Source organism: Zootermopsis nevadensis, unplaced genomic scaffold (assembly GCF_977971745.1).
Source record: "Zootermopsis nevadensis isolate Lab colony 2312 unplaced genomic scaffold, Znev_1.0 Znev_ptg000021l, whole genome shotgun sequence".
In the NCBI taxonomy this organism is placed as follows: domain Eukaryota; kingdom Metazoa; phylum Arthropoda; class Insecta; order Blattodea; family Termopsidae; genus Zootermopsis; species Zootermopsis nevadensis.
In genome coordinates, this window is record NW_028259153.1 from 11,038,854 (window position 1) to 11,063,895 (window position 25,042).

Below are 25,042 nucleotides of genomic sequence, written 5' to 3' on the forward strand. Positions count from 1 at the left end.
AAAGTCCCACTTCTTCTGCCATATCATGGATGATAAAATGGCTAATTCATGCAACATCTGCATACATTTTGCTCTTGGATGGATGCCCAGAGAGTTCTGAATTTGTAGTAAAATTAATGTCTTCTTTGATTTTTAAAATAACTCAAACGTTTAAAACTGAACAAGCTGTAAACTTACTGTTCTCTCGAATCTACCAATTCGCAAAATCTAGTTTGTTACACAACACACACACTCACAATGAAACAGAAAGAGAGAGAAATAAGTCACAAACGCTTATGATACACCTTTTATAATTTCATATGCTACAGAACAGTAATCTACTAACTTGTTTCATAATGTGATGATGCTCCATGAAAGAAACTGGGTAATGCCACTTCAAGTAACTTGATAAAGTCGTCAAGTTCTTCAGTAACGCCTACCAGAAAGTAGTGATCAATAAGATTCTTCTTTGCTTCTGCAAGTGCCCACTCATTTCCAGGAATCCTACAAACAGAATCATTCATTATCATACAAAATGGCTGTAACAATCTTTAACTCCATTTCCACTGTATTTTGATATATAAATGAAGTATTGATAAGCTCCTACATTTGGATGTTGATATATAATATTACAAATTCCTTTTATTACAAGCATATGACCTAGCTGCAGAAGTGGTGCAATAAAAGTTACAAAATTACAAGGTAATACACATACCAGCACTCAGCAGCATGGCCACAAAAGAATGGTATCTGCAGCCACATATTTTCTGGATCACAGTCAGCTTGATGTAACTTCACACATTCATCGAATGTCTGTATAAGAAGAAACATATCATGTTCAGAGCACAAACATGGTTAAAAAAGTAAACATCAGTTTTAAAATGAATGTTTTCTAACATTTTAAAATCATATAACATTCACAAAGGTGAGAGACGCATGATCAGTGGTGGTGAAGTTTTAATATGGTACAAGTTCAGAAACTGCAGCATTACATAAGATGCTATATGCATGACTGTTTACAGCAGTGTTTTTCAACCTTTTAAAAACTTTGAAATTCCATACATATCAGCCTGATCTGGATCTCAAAGTTTTATTTTTGACCTGATATATACCCTGAAGGGAGGGAAAACCTATGTGTTTTTACTTTGATCAATTTCAATCAGTATAGAAATGCAGCAATATAGACTTGTTGGGAGTTTAAACATAACTGCAATCCTTATTGATTATTTATTATATGACTGTGGAAGCAACACATTGATATTAAAGAAGTATCATCACCGCCCTTTTATTGTTGTTAACTCACTGAAAATATTGATAAATTTCTAACAATATTTCTACAAGCCACACATTACATTTCTAACCAATTAACATCACATATAGCATACAAATAAGAAAAGCCATAAAAAGATTGTCTGTGCACACAGCTGTACTTTCACTTCAAAATATTAAATTAATGGAGTAAAAATACAACTTTATTGGCACTACAAAATAAACATAATATGTGGTTGACAACTCATACCATCTTGTCACCATGTTTTCTTCTAATTAGATGTGGTCTAAAATTGTCTCCATGACGAAGAAAATAGTAGTATGACACCAGTCTATCCAGTGGCTTTCGAATCAAGTTAATATACAGTGGGCGTTGACTCACTCCAAACCTAGTAAGAAAATGTGAACTTAAACATAAATCAAGGACTGAAGAAACAAAAATGTAAAAACACTGATCAACTTGACTCAACACTTAAATTGACAACTTCCCTTGTTATCCCAATTTAACTAGGTTTTGAAATCTTTCCCTAGATATATTATCCTGAGTAAACTAGTAGCAGTTAGAATTTTGTGGCTTTTTCTTACTAGATGAGAACAGTGATCATTTGTTCACTAAAATATACCATCTCTGGCAGATTTCTTTTATAATTCTGTCCTCATTCATCACAGTGCTTATAGAGGGTAATCCTTTATTATGTGCAATATAAGGATCATGTTCTACTCCTAATCAAGCCAAAATGTTCTTATAAAAGTATGAATTAGTAAATCAAGTAATATGTTTTAAAAATGTGAATATATTTATTAGATTTCAACATAACAGCATCTTAATGTTTATAAAAGAATCTGAAAATGGTCTTTGTTAGTTTCAATGCATAACTGAGTCCTGAAACACCAAGAATTATTGGTAATCTGACAAATTATACGTATGTGTCATATTGGTGTCACAGCCTCTGGAATCAAACACCAAAGCATATCCTGCATGTTGACTCCTGAGTAAACTATGTTCTTCAGATTGCCCCCACAGGCGGAAGTCAGCCAGTATGAGGTTGAGGGATCATGAAGACCACTTCTGTACACATTACTTCATTCATATTTTAAGATCACGAAACTGAACTACGATAATATGCCTTCTTTTGGTACCACAGAATGTGTCTACACGCACACGCGCGCGCACACACACACACACAAGAAAAAAAGGAACATAACAAGTAATGGACACTTGACAGCTATTCCAAATCTGTAAGTCTCAATGTTTGTACTTTGAAATGTAAATTCTAAAGAATTAAAAACAAGATTAAGTATAACACAACTTACCGAGCAAAATCAACAAAAGCCAGATGTCCATGATAAAGTGCTGGCTTCATTGCATTCCAGAGGGACACATTCCATACAAACTGAAACTGAAAAACAAACATGCTATAATAAAAACATTAAAAATAATTAATATTTAAATTATGCACCAGTGCTTGTTACAAAACCCATGGTTTATCAGTCACCTATTCTTAGCCCTCTCTCTACAACACAAAGACAAGACAACATGATAATTACAATATCTGCCCCAATTTATTACTTCAAATTAATTTTGACACCACTAACATTCAGAAAAATGTGGATAACCATATACAAAAAGTCTGAGTGATGTTCATTCAGATAACAAAGACAGTCAAATAATGTAACAACCATAACCAAGCTAACAAAACCTGTTGTGTGCATAGCATCAGATGGCATCACTAACACAAGCTGTATCACAAACTACCATCTCAAGATTAAAAACATTTTGAAACTTGATGTATGATAAAGCAAAAGAATACTGTAAGACTTGAGGTTCTCACAGCGGTGAGTATGAAGATATCCGTCTCCTGGGTTATTGCGCTGTGTAGTCTGGTCGATGTTAACCAACGTTTCAGAGGTCATACTGCCTCCGTCATCAGGGCGATGAATATGCCAATAGGGTGTGAGGTGCTGGGTTTATAGGCCGGGAAGTGAAAGATGTAGCCTGCCCCGAGCCAATGGGAGCAGGCATGGGAGTGGACCAATGGTAGCACGTGGGCGAGTGGGAGAGGGAGAGAAAGTAGAGAGAGAAAGGTGATTTTGTTTGTATGGATCAGGGCCCTGAAAAGGGTCATGTTAGTGGTCTGGTTGGTTCTGGCGGCGCACTCTTGCTCGCTCTCGGAGTCCTCGAAGTGTGTGAATAAGAGGCTTCCAGGACTTCACCTGAGCCGGTCCTGGAAGCCTCTTATTCACACACTTCGAGAGCGAGCAAGAGTGCGCCGCCAGAACCAACCAGACCACTAACATGGCCCTTTTCATTTATCATTCTTTATTCATTGTTCTTATCCTGCTTGCATTCCATTTACAACTAACATCTGCTTCAACTATCACTCAACTTGTACATCTATGTTTGCTATTGTAGAATGTTTGGTACAGGATATGTGACCACATCGTCTGTTCAGCGAGTTATGATGACTCAATGTGTGATACTGGCTGAAAAAAGCAGTGATGATGGTCAGGTGACTAAAATGTGACTGTACAATAAATTATGTAACAAGTATAGCAGATGGAATTTTAAAACATAATTTAAATTTCAAATTTCAGTTAGCAAATTGTATAATGAAAAGAGTTCAAAAGAAATAGTGAAGAGCAACTCATACTTCTGAACTAACAGGCATACCTGGTTTTTAAGAGACAATGCATGCATGTTCCCTGTGATGTTGATGTGAAGCACATGAAATCCATTTTGTTTACATAAGTCATAGGCTACACCCACAAAACTCGTTGAACCAGTCTTTGGCACTCGATTGTAGATCACAACTAGATCCTGAGTATTTATGCTCGATAAATGATCAGAACTTCTCCGCTTGTCCACTTCATGCAGCTGTATTCGTGCAACTGCCAGTTCTAGATGTACAGCAATAATTCAAAAAACATACAATAATTATTCTAGATATATGTAAAAGACATAATTAACTACTTAAGTGTAAAAGAATATTTTTTGTCACAATAAAACATATCTATGTAAATGTCTTCATAGTTGAACTAAAAATGTTTGCTGGATAATGTATTTTAAAAATCATCATACATAAAACCATCATTAACTGAAAACAAACACAGAAATTATTAATACCAACAACAAGTCTTCTTTACTCATGTAACAGATTTCTCTAAAATATTTCATGCTTGGATCACATATAGCATATTTTGTATGGTGTTGACACTGCCTGATAAGTAAATGCAGTACTGCACTTAATTATATTGCCCTTCTTAATGTACATTCATTCCTCTGCTGTGATACCTCTTCCGTATTACCAACAGAATGAAAACATTGTTTTATATCATGTCAAAAAAACTTCTTACTGGTATTACATTTATGTTCCTTAAACTTTCTGTAAAAAGACACATACTACTTTAAGCATGGCAGATCTGGAATTAATTACCAAGCTTATGTTTGCTGTCTTCAAGTCTCATTACGCGCATTTGAAAGTAAAATGTAAATATAACACAACATAACACTACTATAAAAAACCACATTCGAGGAGCCAATGTGCGAAAAAACATGACGGTGACAGATTTCAACTTGCTCATAATTTCATGCCCTGTTTCACTGCCGCATATCGTCCAGACAGGTCCTACCTTCGAATTCACGTTATCTGAAAGGACAAAGTAAATTAGGGTTGCGGGTTGACATAAACGTAATGTCCTACACGATTTTATAACTTTCTTTGCACATAGTATGCAAACAATGACTGTAAAGCATACCTTACGTCGTTTTCAATCATTCTTCAACAATTTCACTACTTCACACCTGTCATACACTACTCTTTCCATAACCTGCCATGACCATCTTTCGCTCATTCAAATGGAAAATTGTTATACTTCCGAAACAACCTTCTTCGTGTGTTACCCAATCAAAAATAATTTCGGTTTTAGAAACAAAAATGTGCAATCAGAAATAAAGCCTGTTTTCTCCTTTAGTGGCTCTCTTGATGACAAGTACACATTATTTTCAACGAAATGTAAACTGTAACATGTCACAGATCACTTATTAGGTAGGACCGCAACATACAGTCAGTGTCTCGCATAATTTCTAGAGATGTCGCTACGCCACAGTTGATATACGTAGCACAGTATTGAAAGCTTTAACGGTGCACACAGAAAGTTATCTCTGTTGTAAACGTAAAATCAATGTTGTCTACCCTGTATGTCTCCTTTGATTGGCTGTTCATATTTCAAACGAATTTCGGTGATTCAAATGGTCATGCGACGGAGATGTGAAGTATCAACGGATCAGAGACATAAAATGCATTTTGCAGATTTGGACATTGAATTTGTAACTTGTATTTAATCCAGGCTTATAAGGTGGTATTCAGCGTGAGACTTAATGCGGTTTTTGTAAAATTAAATTGTCTGGTAGGTTTTTAATATAATGGAAAAGAAATACAATGGAGTCTGCTTTCAGGTAAGTTACTTAATGCAATTTTAGAAATACGTCAAGTATTTCTAAGTGCTAACGAAAGAAAATAAAATGAAACCTATTTCCAGACAAACTTCTTACCACATGCAGTGGCTATTTTCGAAATATGCAAATGTTTGGAAATGAGAGAATCCTACCTTGACTGGAAACTGATTGTTTTGAATATTTCATACTTATCTTAAACGAATCTTATGTTACTAGAGGATGTGAATAATTCCTTCTTACATTTATCATCTTAACAGCCATGGACAATACTGAATGTGGGTTCATAACCTTAAATTTGTAATATTAAAACTGAAGCATTCAGTATCTGCATATACGCTTTGTTTTCTCTACTATATTGTCTTCTACCTGAAAAGTCATTTAGTTCTCAAGCATGTCATACCGGCAGTAAGTCTGCTCAGGAAAACAATAGGCCATTCAATCTGCTCCATACAAATGATAAGAACTGTTTCCTTCATGTTCCTTAAATAAGGGTATTATCCAATCACCAAATCCACAAGGTCAGTTTATTAACATATGCAGTCAGGTGGCATATTTCTTCACTTGAGTTAATAAGTGGATTGCAGAGCTTGAAGAATTTGAGTTTTCTACACAAAGTATTTTTTCATAGCACTCTGTGCTATGGGGTACTTGAAGATCATGTGATCCTCTTCTGATTTTCTTAGGCTTCTGAGAAATGATTTTGCACTACACTTTCACTAGATATAGCAGACAACCTGAGTGTGGCTTGCCCTTTATACTGACAGTTTCCAGAAAATTTTCACATCATAATTTTATCGAGTTCACAGAAGGAGCATCCTTACTGCATGTGCACTGGTAATTATGCTGCACAGCAAGAGGTGACTTTGACTGAACCAATAAATCAACTGAGCCTTTTCTTGTGGTGTCGACATTTAGTATCATGTAGCGCTGCACAATCTAAAATCTGAAATTAATGAAAAGAGACAGTATTAATACAAACTTTTTTGGGTGCTGAAGTTATTAAACTTTATGGACATTGCACATTTAGTGACATGCCAACAAAGGACTTTGCTATTTTCTTGCAATTTGAGTAAATGTTATAAAACCTACCTAGGTTATATACTGATTTATATAATACAAATCTCACTAGCGCTTTTCTCATAGCATATGTTGAATTTAGCTGTTTGTGTTTCAAGGCCAAGAAATTAAATTGTGTTATCCAGTTTAAGCAGCCAAATAAAATGCTGCTGAAAGCCTGTTGTTATCTTCAGGCCAGGTACTGCTTGTATGTACTGTACAGAGTACAGTGAATTTCTGTATAATGTGAAAGTAGTGAGCTCAGAACTCATGACCAGCACAGATTTACAAAAGGGAAAAAGAAATGGTTTCATAAAAAATATGTACTGACAGCAAACCTGGACACAAATAATGAGCTGACTGACCTTTAGGATATTGTTTCGTCAATGGAAAGAAATTAAAAACCTTTAAATTTAATTTTAATTTAGTTGTCATAATTTCTGACATTATTTTTGCTTTAAAATCTAAAGCTTCATATTTATTTTAGGTGAAGGTAACACCAGAATCAAGAAGAAAACCTAAAACAGAAGATGAAGACAAGGATGTTCTTATCTTGGCTCCTTTCAATAAATTACCAAAGCTCCTCTTTGAGAATGTTAAAGTGGGAACTTCAAAGTTGCAGCACATTATAGTAAGAAATCCTAATGACTCAAGGATTGAGGTATGTTGCTTTCATTTCCGTGTTGTTGATATATGTGTGTATAAACACATGGGTTTCATAATAGGTCTTTGGAGTGCAGATTTGTGTATGCCCCTCTTTCTCTGTGTGTCCATGTGCATATATGTAATTTTTATTATTCTATCCTGTATCTTCTCTGTTAGTCCTTATAATGAATCTGTGTCTTTTTGTAAACAAATCAGTAGAGAATAAATAAAACATTAAATGTTCATGCATTTTACTGACAATAGTGTAAAGTACGTACATATAATACAATTTACTTGGCTCTTTTGTGAATAAGAAGATAAATAGGTAATAATTAATGAATAATCCTGTTTATGAAATACACTTACATTTTTACACCACCTGCTATCTACTGATATGCTGATTCAGACAGTATTTATGGTGTAGTTTGCATGGTATATGTATTTTTTGTATCAGCTAGGAGCGTTCAGGATTTAAAATTTGCAAATAACTAGTGTGGAAACTATATATTGCGGTACAAGATTATACCTTCCTCATCTTAATTACTTAATAAATCCTGTGCTGTAATATATGTGATTTGGGGTATAAATTAGCTTTTATTCATGCTGTCTCTCTCAGAGATCCTTGCTGCCATCAGGGTAATTAGTGGTCACCCTGATGAGCAAGGACTTCTGAAATATTTGTAAACTTCTACCAGACTATATTGTGCTACAACCCAGAAGACAGTCATCTTCTTACTTGCAAATTTAATGTAACCTGAATGTTATTTATGCCATAAGATCTTATGATCTTGGATTGCTGTTGCTCATATGTTAATATACTAGAGATACTAATGGCTTTCAGCATAATTATATACAGTGTGTGTATGATTTTCTAAATCACCTATTACAATTTGAATAAAGTATTAATTTTTCTTCCAACTGTAGATACAGCTAGATAGACTCCCTCCAGAAAAGTGTGGCCTTACATTTAGTGTTGTGAAATTTGATGTGGAAGCACATGAAGACAAATGGATTGAAGTGATATGGACTCCCTCTAAAGTTGAGTCACTGCATCATGTAATTCAAGTTAAAAATAGTCACCGTCTTAAACTGGACATTTCTATTGCTTGCACTTCTGTCGATCCACAAAAGGTAACAATGAACTGATTGTTATTCAAATGGAAGAATAGATCTAACTCCCTACAAGTCCAAATGCTTCTGTGTAAACTGGCATCCCTAACCTGAATTGTTGGAAGCACCCTCCCCACCTCCTAATTATACACATTGCAGAAGTAACTATCTTCTTGGTGTTTCAGACCATTCTACAATATGCAGACAATGTTTTTTCTACACATTAGCTTCAATTCCTGAGTTATCTTAAAATGTAAAATATTTTGTATGTGTGAAATAATAGGGTAAATCTTGGGTTACAGTCTGTTTGAAGAATGTAGCTACAATATTTTAAAGTACCTTTAACAAGGTTATAATTTATAAAAGCATAACTTTGTTAAATATCTAATAGAAGTAACATTCAGGGGGGGAAATAAATAATTTAGTGATACTAAATGTGCTATAAATAAAAATACTTCAATATTAAAACTGATCTTGAACTTTTTGCTGTGAAAACATTATACTAGGACACTACAATTGTTATTCACCACTGTCAAAGTAGACATAAAGGTAAGCTGTAAGCACAGAGTTTTGATCCTATAACTCATTGGAGTGTTTCAGAAGAAAGACAGAGAAGGTTGGGAGAGAAATATTTCATGTTATGCTCTTTTTAGAACATCTTGAAAAAGTATATAAACAATGTTCACATACTGAAATAAATGTGCTTATAAAAGAATGGATGTTGTAAATTATGAATCCACGCTGGTCTACGGACTGCATGAAGAAATGACAAATCAAGTGGAGTTAGGAAATGTCTATAAATTTGTTGTTATTTAACTTCTGGCTGTAGGTTACAAGTGTTCAAAATAAGTGACTATTTGCTGCTTTTTTCCCTTTCTGTGTCAGTTTATTTTTTCTCTCTCTTTCTCTTTTAGGCAAAGAAGAAAAATGTGAAGCCATTGAAAGTTCAAAATGCTCATGTGAATGCCTTACTGACTTCTAAAAAAGGTGGTGTGAAGCCACTTTCATATTCAAAGACTGAAGTTTCTTCTGGGATAAAGAAGTCTGTTAACAGATCCTTCAGACCTACTTTTAGTACAGTTAATAAACTGAAACAGGAGTACAATATATCAAGTGAACAATTCGCCACTATCAAAGATAACAGACTACCACCATGTTCAGTTCCATCCACACCAACTAGACGGGAAACTTATCTTGTTTTCCAGGAAACTGGGATAGGAAATAAGGAAAATGCAGAATTTAAACATATGCAAAAGAGAACAAAATCAGCTAATGATATCTGTGTACCTGTTGATTTGAGACAGAAACAATTCAGAACATTTGAATACTCGTCTTCTATTCAAAACGTTTCTCCTGTGTTAGCCACACCACCTCGCCAGAGAAGGTGCCAGTTTGGTGAGAAAAATGCAGAACTTAAATTCCATACAGAAATGTATTGCAGGAGTCTGCATAAAAGTTCACTTTGCACTGTTGGAAGGAAAACATATGCAAAAGAATCAAACAATGATTTGTCACCAGATCCTAATCAGAATTTTTTTGATAAGTTGAACTGGTTGAGTTTCACACCAACACCATCAAGGACAAACCAAGCACAGCAAGAAGTTGCATCCAATTTGCAGTATTCCTCTCCTGAAGGTAGTTTGCTTCCTCCCTGTAATATATTACCCACACCTGATCGCAGACAAACGTATGAAATTCCTCCTGGTTCCAAACCTGAAAATGAATTGCAAATGCAGTCTTCTGAGGAGACTGTGTTTACATCAAGAAGAATTAGACATGTGCACACAACTTGTACTTCAGTCCCTAGGATTCAGCTTGAATATGATGAGTTTAATGATAGTTTGGAAGAACAGAATGATGTTTTTAACAAGAATGTGGTTACAGAAAATGGAGCAGAGCAGTGGTCTCAGTGGCAAAAACATAATTTCTCTAGATCAGAGGGCAGTTCAGAAGAATCAGGTGGGAAACATTGTGAATCTGTGGGAAAGACACCCAGAAGTAAAATATACAGCACTGGATTGACACCACAGTTTGATAAACTCAACTTCAGCAGCCACAATTCCATTTCAATTTGTCCTGGGTCCCCAGTTGATTTCTCTTTGTTACCACCAACAGAAGATACCCGCAGGTGTTCTACTGTTATGAAGAAACTGGAGCAGGTGTCTTATGACTCGCCTTGTAATACGGTATGTAAAGACCTGTTTCCCACAGATTTGGTGGAATATGTAGCCAATGACTCAATGTCTGGTGAATTGAGTTGTCTAAGCTCAGGGACATTTGTGAAGTCTGGATCTTCATTTCCTGATATTAATTTCCAATACCCAGATATCAGTTGTCAAGAACCTGTAAGCCAACAAAATAGTTATAAATTGGATAAAGAAATAAATAAACCTCTAGTTTCCTTGAGCCCAGAACAAAACAGTGCAAAGAGTGTCATAGAAGCAGGTTTGTGGGTAAAACAAAGTGCAGAAAAATTGTTGGATAAAACAACAGTTAGTTCAAATGTTCATGTTCTAAACACAATTTCAGAAGAACCAATATCTATAGACAGTTTTTCACATAAGGAACAAAAAACAGAAGAATCTAAAGAAAAATTATCTGCTATTCCCGTAAAACAATTTAAGAAATCTGAGAATGCTGAATCTGGAGGAGTCTTTCTAGAAATTTCACCACCCAGAAAGCAGGTATATGATTTATGTGGCAGTACAACAGATTCTGTTCAAAAGCAGAAGACATCGTGCATCACTGGATGGTCAAAGACTTCTGTGAAAAGTAGAAATTATCAATGTTTAAACTTCACTCCAGGTAAAAATAAGTTGTGTAATACAGTAATTTACTGCTATTTAAAATTATGCATTACAGTAATTTAACATTTATTATTAATTTCATTTTATTTTCTTTAGGTGTATCTCATAAGCTTAATGGTACCACAAGCAATCTGACAGGGAAAAAGAGACCATTTAATGGCATTAAGATCAATCAGAATGTCAGTAAACGGCGTATTTTGAGTGATGGTAGCATCCACAACACCAACATCCAAAGAGGTTTGAAGAAACAGTATACTGTTACTAATTCTCTGCATTGCATCCTTAAAAGGACTTAATGCAAATTATGTTTGTAAAACACCAAAGAATTGTACCCTGTAACATAAGTTATCAGTCAGGGTGACTGGTTCTCATTGCCAAAGTAGCACAATAGTATGTATTCGGAATGTCATCTATTTAATATCTGCCTTTGTCACATAGTGTGCTGCATTGCCTTTTCATGTTTGATGGAATTACAGAAACGTTTTTCAAACAGAATGGTCATGTTTCAACAAAGTAGTCATGACTAACATGTAAGACCTATTATGATTGCCTTCTGTTGATGGCTTGTTCATGTTACATAATATGTCCATATATTATTTGTCTCTTAAAACCTATTACTATCAAGTTATGTTTCTAATATGAATGTCACTATTTGCTTCTAAAGGACTCTGCTGCACAGAATTATACAGATCCTGAACTTTTATTTTTGTTTCCAATAGGTGTATCTGCTCAACGACCTCTCAGAAGAGGTTCAACCTCTTCTATACCCCTAAAAGTCCTTACCAAATTAACTCTGTCAATGAGTAAGAAGCAAAAGGAAGAAGCTGTTCAACTTCACAACCCTGATGCTGTTCTTAACAAACTGGCAAATCCTGGTCTTTTTGAAGCAACTAATACAGCTGAGCCATTCACTACAAGCTCTGTGTACTATGATGAAGAATGGATGGTGCAGCAAGAGAAGGAATTCACCAAGTGGCTCAACTCTCTGCTGACTCCACCTGAAGAACTCAACAGCACAACTGCCCTTCCCAAAGGTTTCAAACATAAAATTTAGCAAGAATAATTCCCATTTTCCTAGTAAAGTATGAGGCATATCACTTACAGGGTGATGTAGTTAAACTAGATCCACCATTCAAAGCCAGAGCTTGTCTAAATAATATTTAAGAATGAAGTCCATATTGCAAAGGAAACAACACTTCACGTACAAAGCTCAGTTGGTTAATGCTGTTTATGAAAATTATTACTGTTTCAGTTTGGAATCATACAATGCCCACAAATACAAAATGCAAAGTTACTGATCATTAAAGCTGTCAGAGGGTTAAAATGATGACAAAATGCCTAAAACTAATGCTGCTGCCTACTCTCTCCACAAATTCAAGGAAATGTTGAATTGTCCATATAAACAATTCAGTTCAATGTTTTAATGAAACTCAATTCATCACCACCCATTTCAGGAAACATTTGATATAAGCTTTAAAACAGATAACTGTACCTTTAAATGCAATAATAAACTATAACTCTAGACAGTAGTAAAGAATTTAATTTCTCTTCTTCAAACATTGTAATAAGTTGTTTACATTTCAGTGGACGTGGCAGAACTATGGATTCAGAGTTGTCGCAAGCAAGACGTAGTTCCTGCCCCAACTCGAGAGATGGTCTCTTCTCAATACCACACCAACCATCATCTGGATGCTTTGCGCAAGGCTGCATGTTCATTGTTCCGTTCGCAAGAGACTGCTCAAGTACTGTCCAAAGTTACAGTACATGTTGATAAGAAGTTGATAGCAATCCGCAGTGACAGGGATCTCCATCTTGATTTTGGTATGTAAGAAAATTAGTTCGGTTACATATTGTTGAAGTATTATACAGTATATCCATTTTTGTGCGGTGTAGTTTTAAAGCTTTACTATTTCTTGATAGTATATACTAGGAAAGTGAAACAATCACAAACTGAAGAAACTCATCACACTCCACAGCTCTAATTGACATTACAATAAGTCTGGCATCACTTCCACTGCCATAATTACACATTTCTTTTCACCACAGTGTTCTAAAACTTATTGCTTGTTTCTGGAACCTGAAACTAAGCTGTACCATAATGAATTCTACTAAACATAATGGTATGAAGGTGCACTGAATATGTGGATTCAAGTCAATGAATTTTGTGTCATGACAGCAGTGGTTCATTATTTTCTTTCATTCAAAGAGCTAAAATTTGTTGAATACATCCATGGTAATCCCAATGATTAATATGCATCACTTGTATCTTCCATAACTTAATTTAGACATAATGTTATATGATGAACTTTGTTTCAGGCTTGAAGTGCCAAGTGATGAAGCTGCTGCTTAGTTACAATCCTCTGTGGCTCCGTATTGGTTTAGAGGCTGTCTATGGCCAAACTATTCCACTCGAATCAAATTCAGATGTTCAAGGATTAACTAAATTTATTGGTACACGTTTACTCTCTGATCCATATATTGTGCAGCAAAATTCACATCCAACAGTGTCACATTTCTTCCTCCCAGGATTTGAGGATGCAATGAAGAAGTTTACTCTTAAAAAATTCCTCTTACTTGTTTACTTTTTAGACAAAGCTAAAGAAAAGAAACTTATCAGCCATGACCCATGTCTTTTCTGTAAGGATGCAGAACTGAAAGTAAGTTGAAATTTGTATCTTATAACATAGCTAATCTGAATTAAATTTGCAAGAATTCTTCTTCCTAAGGTGTTTCCACTTTGTGGGTCATCTGACATTCAAGCCTGTCCATCTATTTGTATCTTCACAGCTGCTGCTCCTCAGTTTCTTCTCATGTTCCTTGATTCTTTCTGTATGACATGTTTCCTAACTTGTTCTCCCATCTTAATCTTGAACTCCTGCCTGGGTGTTTTCCTTTTACTTTCATGTTGATTTTCTTTTTGGGTGTTTTTGTTCATTCTTAAAATGTATTTTTCCATCTTGATCTGTCTTTGTTAACTGACCTTCTGCATTTGTCTTTAAATTCTAATTTTCTCACTTCTTATTTTCTTGGTTTTTCCTTGATCACAGTTCATTCTGAATCTATAATGAGGAGTTTTAGATAACAAAATTATGGGTCCAGATGACATATACTAAAACACATTTACATAACAGTTTTTTATGTACACTCTTCACTAAATATTACTAAGGTGATCATGTCATACACTGGAAGATGAACAAGTCATGAGAGAGAACCTTGGTTATTCCTTCATTAGGCTTTTCTTCCAGACTATCCAGAACACCCATAATCCAAGAAAGTATTTTCAAAGACCACCTGGCCTTTAATATTCTTATCTATGTTACAAATTAGTCTCTGGTAGAATATTTATGTTGCAGGGCTGAAAATGATAAGTATGGTTAAGAACTATAAAACATTATTTTTCTCACAGTTAAATAGCTCTATCCCAGAGATACAGTTAGCCATAGTGTGAAATAGGGCATAAACATCAGTGTCTGAGAATGAGTTGTCTTTCACTTCAAGGCCCTCTGTAAGTCTGGGTAGTATGGTGCTTATGTGCAGTGGTGATTGCTGCTTTTATTTGTACTAACAGAACTTCTTGATCATTAACAAACATTTTTAATTTCTAGGATAGTCGACAAATTCTGCTTGCTTTCTCACGAGACCTGCTGTCCGGAATTGGAGATATAACAAAACATCTAAAAAGTCTTGGATACATTGTAACACAGAGACAGACTTATCTCGATGAATTTGAATATGCAGTTAATTGTCTTGGAAAGGACCTGCGTGATGGAATTAGGCTTACGTGAGTATTGTAGTGGGTGTCTAAATTTACTTTTTCATTTGACTCCTTTCTGTGGTATATTTCATGTATAAACAATTACAAACGGCTTCTTTACTACTTCTGACATCTTAAAATGTACCTTTCAAAATTGTATATTATTAATAGTAAATAATCCACTGATACTTCATTGTTCAACATAATTTGATTTTGATGAAAGACTCTCAGGTTACAAGCAGCATCAGGTGGCTGAATGGTGAATAAACTATCTGCAAGCACGCTACAAAGGATCAGATTTGTTACGCAGCAGCCCTGACGAGAGTAGAAATTGTTCTCAAAACATTGGCAAAAGACATGGTTTATTCACCATTCAGCCACCTAACACGGCTTGTAACCCAAGAGTCTTTTATCAACTTCAGTCACCATGAAAGCTTCACTTTATACATAATTTGATTTTTTGCAGTCGTGTGATGGAGATAATTCTACAAAACCGAACATTGTCAAATGAACTTCGAGTACCGGCTGTTTCAAGGCTTCAGAAGATTCACAATGTAGATGTTGCATTGTTAGCTTTGAATGGTGCTGGTTATGTCCTTACTGGGAACATCATGGCAAAGGATATTTCTGATGGTCATAGAGAGAAAACACTATCATTGCTTTGGCAGATAATATATAAATTCCAGGTAATTACTGATAGATAAAACAAAACAAGCATGTGTGTAACCTTATACCTAAGTTGCCATGAACAGTGATATGGGAAGAAAAGAAAAAAGAAAATCTTTGTACTCATACTTGTATGTTTATGAAATGATCAGGTACAAATCTCTGGCAACAATTACCATGTTTTATATACAGAATTCTGCATTCAGGTTAAGATCATATATATTCATACACGTAAGCAGATGAAACTTTCATAAATATCTTCTAAGTATACTATGAATGAATATCTGAAGAAAGACTTCCCAAGGCTGCTTTCAGTTACAAACCTAGCAGAAAAGAGATCGAGGTCAATTTAAAGCCGGAGCAGGCATTATTGCCTAATCCATGACGATGATCATTTTATTGTAATTAGTACTTAGTACAATGAAGTGACTCCATGCAATAATTACTACAAAGATGTGTAGATTAAAATTTTTCTCTTACAAAATTGGATGCACTGTTTAAAGAGGTAATAAGGTATTGAATATTGTATGCACAAAATTAGGTTCAACAGATGCTTGTGGTGGAAGATTGGTTTTAGCATACAGAATAGGAAAAGTGTGATTTCTTTGACATGTAATCAGTTGTTACTAAGGTTTTTAAGTTATTTTTGATCCCTCACATATGGCAAAATTGTCTTGGTTGTATTTTCAGGAGCCACGCTTCATTGATGCAGCAAAGAAGATTCAGAATTGGTGGCGTCATCAGTCACTCAAACTGGAGATACGTCACCGTATACAAGCCAGAAAGTTGGCTCATCTTACACAAGCAGCCACTAGGATTCAGGCTTATTGGAGAAGTTACTGTGCTCGAATGCAACTGGAAATCCTCATTGCAGAGGAAGCAGTAAAATATGCAGCACAACAGAAAGCCAGCATTGTTATCCAAAAGAACTGGAGAATGTACTTTGAACATAAGAAATATACATATGTTTTGAACTCTGTAAAAAAAATTCAATCATGGTACAGAAATATTAAGATGGCAAAGAAGGAACGAATGCAGTTTCTTCAGAGGCGCCAGACTTTGATGAGCTTCCAAGCAGTATGCCGAGGATACGTGTACAGAAGGAGACTAGCAAGCCTTCAACGTACAGCTGCTGCACTTAAGATACAGACATGGTATAGACGTCACATAGAACGAAAGAAAATTGAATCTTTAATACCACTTATACAGAAGCTTATTGAAAAAGAACGCTTGGTTTCTGCAACTGTTACTATTCAGAAGAAGTTTAGAGCAACAATGCTAATGCGAGCTGACAGGCAACACTTCCTACAACTTAAGTCAGCAGCAGTAGTTATTCAAAGAAGGTTACAGGCTACATTACTTATAAAGAAACAGGCCGAATGGTACCAACGACAAAAGAGTGCAGCAAGTACCATTCAGAACAAATTCAGAGCAACAGTGTTGATGCGAGCTCAAAGACAACACTATCTGCAACAGAAGTTTGCATCAACAGTTATCCAAAGAAGATTCCGTGCTACACTACTTATGAAGAAACAGGTTGAATGGTACCAACAACAAAGGTCTGCAGCAAGTATCATTCAGAACAAATTTAGAGCAACACTGATGATGAAATTTGAAAGGCAGCAGTTCCTGAAACAAAAGTTTGCAGCAGTAGTCATACAAAGAAAATTTAAAGCCATGCTAATAATGAAGGAACAAGTGCAGTTGTACCATCAACAAAGATCTGCAGCAATCATAATCCAAAATAAGTTCAGAGCAACACTGCTGATGCGTGTTCAAAGACAACACTTCTTGCAACAGAAATATGCAGCAACAAATATCCAAAGAAAGTTTAGGGCCACATTAATTATGAAAAAACAAGTTGAGTTGTATCAAAAGCAAAGATCTGCAGCAAGTATCATTCAGAACAAATTTAGAGCAACAATGTTTATGCGATCTGAAAGGCAGCAGTTCCAGAAACAAAAGTTGGCTGCAACAGTAATCCAGAGAAGGTTCCGGGCCATATTACTGATGAAGAATCAGATGCAGAAGTACCACCTACAAAGATATGCAGCTATCATTATTCAGAAGAAATTCAGAGCAACACTGATGATGAAATTTGAAAGGCAGCAGTTCCTGAAACAAAAGTTTTCAACAACAGTCATACAAAAAAGATTTAGAGCCATGTTAATTATGAAGAAACAAATGCAATGGTACAAACAACAAAGATCTGCAATAGTCTTCATACAAAGAAAGCTCAGAGCAACAATCATTATGCGATGTGAAAGACAGCACTTCCTGAAACAGAAGAATGCAGTAATTCTTATTCAGAGATTATTCAGGGCTAAATTACTGAAGAAGAAACATGCACAGAAGCGTCAACTTCAAATATTTGCTGTGCGTGTCATTCAGAACAAATTCAGAGCAACAATGTTGATGCGTTCTGAAAGGCAACACTTCCTGAAACAGAAATTTTCAGCAACAATTATCCAAAGAAGATTTCGAGCCACATTACTCATGAAGAAACAGGCTGAATGGTACCAACAGCAGAGATTTGTAGCAATTTTCATTCAGAACAAATTCAGAGCAACATTACTGATGCGATCTGAAAGGGAAAACTTTCTGAAAAAGAAGTCTGCAGCAATTACTATGCAAAACAAATTTAGAGCCAAAATTCTGGGACAGAAAGAAAGAAGTTCCTTCTTAAGAAAAAAATCAGCAGCACTTGTAATTCAACGGTGGTTTCGAGCCAACTTAATGAAGAAAGGAAAGGAGCGCTGTACAATTTTAAAATCTAGACAAGAGGAAAATAGAAGAAAGACTGCTGCTGCCATCAAAATCCAAGTATGTAGACTAGTTGTAAGTCATTAAATGTTTGTCCATTTCACTGATTCCCCGGTCTGTTCCACAGAATCTTGAAATTTCACATTTTGTTCTACAGATACATTTTCTAATGGTGATTTTGATTAAAACTCAAACTACAGAATACTTTTTAAATTAAAATTATGAGTCAGAGGCTTAATCAGCTTTCATACAAAAATGTAGGCTGCAGTTCTGATCCAAGATTTTGCAAAACAACAATTTGTAGTAATCCAATTGCTAAATAATTTTGTAGCAAATATGTGTTTGCTTGAGATTTTTCCACACAAGACATTCTCTGCAGTTGAAATAATTTTTCAGTACCAATGATAAGAATCCAGTGCAGAATCTGATAACCATTATTTCTTATTCTATGTGGAAGCAATGATTCACTGACCACAAGATGTTTGAATAGTATTTCTGTGTGAAATCCTGAGAGCCCTTATTGAGTTGTTTTTAGAACAGAATTATTAATATATTTACATGTTTATAGTGAGCACTTTCTATTTATTATAATAAATTTCTAAAGTTTAACAGCATTTCAGGGTATAAATCACCTGTATACAGTTCTGTAGCACATTTTTCTTAACTTCTTTATATTTACGTGCAGCTTTCATTTATTCTTCACGATCAGTTACATTGTAGCACCTTGTTTAACCATCTTACAGACAGCAGAGTATTTCTTAACTTGTTGTGATAACCATACAAATGTTTCCAAATCTTTGTCAAAAGGTGACACAGTATTTACAGTTTGTTGCTGACAATAGAAATAAAGGAAAGTTGTGGATAGTACAAACCAGGACATCCTAGACAAAACAATGTGCTCTTATGATGATGTTCTTCTGCGTTGTGTGATGCCATGTGGACTGGTAGACCGAAACCAAGACTTCAGAGAAACATATTGTCTCCTGAAGATTAAAACTGTGTTTTTCCGAAGTGTTGGTTTTGACCTACCAGTCCACATGGCATCACAACCCAGAACAACAGTGCCTTCTTCACCATCATGAAAACCTCAGATCACACAATGTGCTGTGGTTTGTGCTAGCCTATGACATGCAGGACATAGCAGTTAAAGGGTTAATAATATGCATTCACTTCTGTATCTCCACTTTTCATTAAAATACATTTAGTATTATTAAATGCCTTCTTTTTCAATTATGCAGGCTCTGTGGAGAGGGTACAGAGAACGTAAAACTGGGTCTCAGGAGATGACTGCTGTAAGGGAACGTGCCCTGAGTACCGCGCAGAATGCTCTTCCTGGGACAACACTACAAACTCGATCCACAGCTGCTCTATTCATACTTCAGAAAACTTGCTCAGGCCGCCTTATATGGGCCCTCATGGAACTTGGTAAATTAAATTTAGCAGCTGCAAAAGGCAGCCTTTTACTTTGCATGTTCTCATCAGTTTCCAAGCCAATCAGCCCTCTGATGTCTTGACAGTTCCAGTCAGTGGCAGCTCTAATGAATTTATCTCAACAGACATGAAAACATACAAAATGCATTCATTATTTTAGTCAGAGAGACTACTTGAAAGACTTGAGCAGAGGTGGAGTTTAACATTAAAATGAATCTCCAAGAAAATGTTGATCTGTGGCTACTAACAATGTGATTGCACACAGCATGAAGGCAGTACTGCAGCACAACTTTAAAATATTGTCCATTTATAGTCTTTACCAGTGAGTTACTGAAATGTAATTTCACTGGGCAAATTAGTAAAGTACATACTTCTCATAATTTCACATCACCAACAGAATACAGAAGAGTGTACTATAAGAAACCCCTTTTACTTATGGTGAACATAATCAAGGGAGAGTGCATGTACTACAAGTGTATCTGACTGCAAATGGATTAACAGGTCAGCAGAGTGCTACTGGAATACAGAGCATGTTAAAATACACTGAAAAGGTTTAAAATAAGAACTGTTTCATGATGGATGTATTTGTTTGTAGTTTATTTAACAACACATTTTCAGTAACTCTGACTATATAGTGTCAATGTGATATGGACTATTATTATTCTTTGTGTTATAGCTAATATCAAACTTTGGCCTTCCTCTAAGGTAAAGATTATGTAACTCCAGTGCCATAATTAGACTGATTTAATGTTTCCTTCTCTCATGTTTCAGATACAATTACACAACTTTCTCCGAAACTTTGTGTGGACATTGCAAACAGCAGTGTTGTGAAGACTATCTATAAGTGTCTTGGTAATGCTAATCGCTCTGAAGTTGACAAGGAAATGTGCACAGTGGGTACCAAGGTCCTCATTAATTTAGCCAAGTATGAGAAAAGTTCTGCAAGTGTTTGGCAGGTAATACAACAGACACATTTTACAGAAATATTGATAAACTACATTTCAGACCAGGATGAATGTCCTTGGAAGTCAGCCTCGAGACAGGATTTTGTAGTTATCCTCATTCTCCCCAGGAGTGTGTCTCACATTACACCACAACTACTTCTGTCCCATTCTTTTCAATTCACCCTATCATTTGATGTACAATTTGAGCAACTGAAATTGTCATTAAATGAATAAAAAATATTAAATCTGAGAAAAGAATTTCTTAAATTCTGGGTACCATCATTATATTAATATTTTATAGTCTCATACATGCAATATATGGTATTTGTTACTAACACAGATTACACCTGTGTGCTAATAGGCTGACATCTGTGAAATGTATCAAATCAGGTGACTGTGTATATGAAAATAATTCTTTCTGACCATTCTCGATTCTAAAGGATAGTACAACATTTCTGTATTACATACTATTACTCAAAAATTACAACAGACTTTCATTATTAAACATCAAAGCATGAAAAGAATATTTGTTTAATATAAGTTTGATATAGTCTATATTTCACTGGACTTTCTTTACTTAATAGTGTTAAGTTATGGTCATGAGATTAAACATCAGACTTCCAAAACTGCTGTAAATGAGACCATGACAGATATCTTTATTGATTTTAGGTGCCTGGAAATGTGACCATAATACTGAATCTGATGTCTGCCTGGTGTGGAAAGAATGATCCTCTGTTTTGCAACTGCTGCACCCTGTTATGGCTGTTTGCACAAGAGCCAACAAATGCTGTGGTAAGTGTAACAGATGCTGAAACTCATTACTGAGCTATCATATGTATCGCAGTCAGCTAGTAATATGTGAATGTAGGTGATAGTGATTAATTTGAAGGACTGAAGAGGAATCTGAACATTCAATTAAGATATTAGATAAGAATTTTATTCCAGTAACAGACTTTCCCAGTTTAAACAAAAGGTAACTATAAACATGTGCAAACAATTTAAATCTCAAGCTATTCAAGTTGCTCAGAACTTGGGCACATGCTTGATTGTGTACTGGCTCTAATTAAAATTTGGCATTAAATATAGAAGAAATGTAAATTTGTGTCAGTGTTTTTACACTGTGGATTGTGTTTCATACTTCTGTACAATCTTTGACCACTGAAGTCTGCCTGCCTGGCTAGAGCAAAGAGGAATCCACTTTGCTCCTGGCAATAGGATGGCTGGGAGAGGTAACCAACAGTTTAATGCGGGAACAGAACTATGATGAGGGCCTCAAATGCATATGGGAAAATCTGCATTGCCATAGACTTTCTGAATGTAAGCTGGCCTTACATGCCTCACCCCTAGACCACTGGGTCCCCATCCCTGAAATTATAATAATAAATGCATTTAGAACTTTTCAGAAACATGGTAACTGTCTAACAGTTTTTGTAATCTTTTCTTTCTTCCTTCCTTTTCTGTAGAAGATTGTAAAGGTGCCACAAGTGCAACAGAAATTGACTCATTATTACAAGCAGCTGAAGCAAAAGCAAGATCGAACTCAAGCTCTGATGAAAAGTTTGTCCAAGGTGAAGGCCAAACAACCAAAGTTTGTTCTGCCATCCCTCAAACCTGACTGGAGTTTAACAGGTGCATGTCTTCAGCAAACTTTTGAAAATCCCTTATATGCTGTGAGTTCTGTAATTGAACAATTAAACATGAAACCAGATGTGAAATAATTTTAGTGGTGATCCTTTGAGTTTTTATGTGGAACATTTTATGCAAATGGGTTTGCCACATTTAGTTTTAAAAAGAATCTGAGTTGAAAACTTAAGAAGCATGGCCTGGCAATTCTTTGATAGGAGGGCACCCTATAAGACCTATAATCAATTATTACACTAAAATATTTTAACTGAAATCTCACAATTTTGACACGTGAAGTCAATGAAAGCTCCTTCACACTGAATTAATAATCCTTTTCGGTAAATAGAAATTTAAGTATTATACAAAGTGCAAACAGACCATTGTTTGTTATACTGTTAACACATATTTTAAGTTTAAAGTAGGGCTTAAATAAAATGTATGTTATTTTATTATATAATAACTTTATGTTCATAAGCAATGATACAATGTGGGACTGGTACTTTGTAACAGAGAAACATGTATTTTATTCTGGGGACTGAAATAAAATAATTTTTTGCTTTGAGAAGTTTTTAGTGTCAGTTTAATATCTGAAGGGTTCAGGGCAACAAAGAGTTTGAGGATGGTTTATTAAACAGTATTGCTCTTACATATAATACCCATAACAAAACTTGCATTTTGCTGTGGTTTGCCTATATGTTGCTTCTAAGTTAAGTACAATTAGCTAAAAATAAATACATTCTACAATAACATAATTTTATTTCTTTCTGATTTTTACAATTAGAATAATGGAACGTGCTTCGGAATATTTATGTGATCCCAAATGCTTTGTAGTCTCTCTTCACTAATTTTATTCAGTCTGCTTGAGTGCTTGCCATGATCATCAATCTGAACACAACTATTGCCTATGGTCATTTTTTGCAATTACTGATTATTTTGCAACTGTGAACAGAAACTGGTCTTTGCAAACCTGAACTGGATTTCCATCAGCAGTCTGCAGATTTTCTTTACATTTTGAAAAGTATTTCTACTATTACTTTACTAGTAAGAATATATAGTATGTTTTATACTGACATTTATAAAATAATGATTTTGGCTGGCACTCCCTGCATCATAGAGGTTATGTACCATGCAAGAAATAGTACTGTACGCCATTATTAATCCATCACTGAAATGGGTAAATTTTCTGTTTTCATTTGGCATGTATTCTTCTTCACTGTCTACCAAAGCATTATAAATATTGCAGTCACTAAATTCTTGGGCTATGAACCTTATGTTTTAAAAAAGCTGGATCAGCTTCCATCCTCAGGTTAAAAGGGGGGAGAGGCACCAACTCAGTTGGGACCAATAGAAAGAACTAACCTCAATTACTGGACCTGAGGTTAGCTCTTTCTATTGGACCCAAATGAGTAGGTGTTTTTGGCAGTTTACTAGGCATGATAATGTTTAAACATGAATTAGTATATGATTGGGGTGAAAGTAAGACTAAATCAGTAATTCTGCTTTCCACACAATACAAAATAAGAATTACTGCTGCTAACATATGAATAAAATATTTTTTTATAATGTAATAATAGGTGTAAAGTAAAGTTTGTCCCACTACATGTCATAAAGGCGCTTGGGGTAAGTGGAGATATAGTCCTCTCTCTCTTGACCTTGGCACTACATAGGGGTGAGTGGTCGGTGTCACGCCCCGGTCGGCTTTACCCCTGGGAAAGGACCCCGGTACCCATTGTAGAGGAGGCTGGGTGGGCCCCAGAGCTAGTCAATAATAGGTGTAACTGTATTTACTTTTGCATTCCTACATATGTCAGACATTTATCTGGGTGACAAGTATATTAGCAATTACCATAAAGACTTGGGTATAAATTACATTTTGTGACGTATATATGGAAGGGTCATTCAGCAAAACAGCGTCAACACAAGGAATAAAAATCAGCTTCATGCTTTCAGAAGAGTGCATATTATGCAGGGATCAAAATTTTCAATAGTCTACCATCAAGTCTCACAAGTCTTGTAAATAAGAAGGAGCAATTTAAGGTAGCATTAAAAAGATACTTAATTACACACTCCTTTTACTCTGTCAATGAATGTATGTTGTTTACAAATAAGTGATAATTTTTCTTGTGTAATGGGTAGATCTATTTGTAGCTTATCATTTCTTTAGGTGAATACTTTGTTTTGTATTATGTGAAATTTATATAATAGTATGAATTGTACTTTATAATATGTATTGTATTATTATTATTTTTATTATTATGACTTTTTCCACATCCTATTATCATCTGACTGTCTTATGGATCCATGGAATGTAAATAAATTATTATTATTATTATATCCCATCTATTCACCACTTTATGGGGTATGTACTTCCATGTACCCGAGACAAACCTTGTCCCCAAGGTACATAGGGCAGCATCTATTTCTGGGATCCATATTGTGTTTAGCAAGTGCCACATATATTATATAATTTTATTTTATGAAAGCGTCTTTCGGATGATGTATGAAGTCCCCAAAATGGTGGTCTTCTGCAGTTCCCTGA

General features: G+C 35.2%; 2 protein-coding genes across 3 annotated transcripts in view; one reads left to right on the forward strand and one right to left on the reverse strand.

Moving 5' to 3' along the window:
• Positions 1-25,042, reverse strand: part of Hs2st (Heparan sulfate 2-O-sulfotransferase) — a 34,719-nt gene that overhangs the window by 7,262 nt on the left and 2,415 nt on the right. Inside the window, exons 1-7 of one of the 2 annotated variants that reach the window (XM_087353099.1) lie at positions 5,005-5,395; positions 4,683-4,895; positions 3,920-4,146; positions 2,563-2,648; positions 1,499-1,637; positions 695-792; positions 326-483 (exon numbers count right to left, since the gene is read on the reverse strand). In XM_087353099.1, coding sequence (XP_087209225.1) covers positions 326-483; positions 695-792; positions 1,499-1,637; positions 2,563-2,648; positions 3,920-4,146; positions 4,683-4,830 — 856 coding nt within the window. In that variant the 5' untranslated portion in view covers positions 4,831-4,895; positions 5,005-5,395. Of the gene's footprint in view, positions 1-325; positions 484-694; positions 793-1,498; positions 1,638-2,562; positions 2,649-3,919; positions 4,147-4,682; positions 4,896-5,004; positions 5,396-6,104; positions 6,648-25,042 lie in introns of those variants that run through there. The other variant, XM_087353100.1, reaches the window with a different exon arrangement.
• Positions 5,462-24,092, forward strand: LOC110827153 (microtubule assembly factor abnormal spindle). Its single transcript, XM_022058541.2, has 15 exons — positions 5,462-5,704; positions 7,248-7,421; positions 8,330-8,536; positions 9,430-11,320; positions 11,419-11,559; positions 12,042-12,356; positions 12,907-13,143; positions 13,639-13,979; positions 14,928-15,103; positions 15,543-15,762; positions 16,433-18,565; positions 19,744-19,930; positions 20,708-20,892; positions 21,550-21,672; positions 22,344-24,092. The coding sequence occupies exons 1-15, from the start codon at positions 5,672-5,674 to the stop codon at positions 22,596-22,598; spliced, it is 6,618 nt and encodes a 2,205-aa protein (XP_021914233.2). The 5' UTR covers positions 5,462-5,671; the 3' UTR covers positions 22,599-24,092.

What these genes read in the sequence shown, in the direction of transcription:
- LOC110827153 (XM_022058541.2), top strand. Translation starts at nt 5,672, where the DNA reads ATGGAAAAGAAATACAATGGAGTCTGCTTTCAG. An exon ending in ATGTTTAAACTTCACTCCAG is followed by an intron (nt 11,321 to 11,418) that starts GTAAAAATAAGT and finishes TATTTTCTTTAG; the next exon opens with GTGTATCTCATAAGCTTAAT. An exon ending in CGTGATGGAATTAGGCTTAC is followed by an intron (nt 15,104 to 15,542) that starts GTGAGTATTGTA and finishes GATTTTTTGCAG; the next exon opens with TCGTGTGATGGAGATAATTC.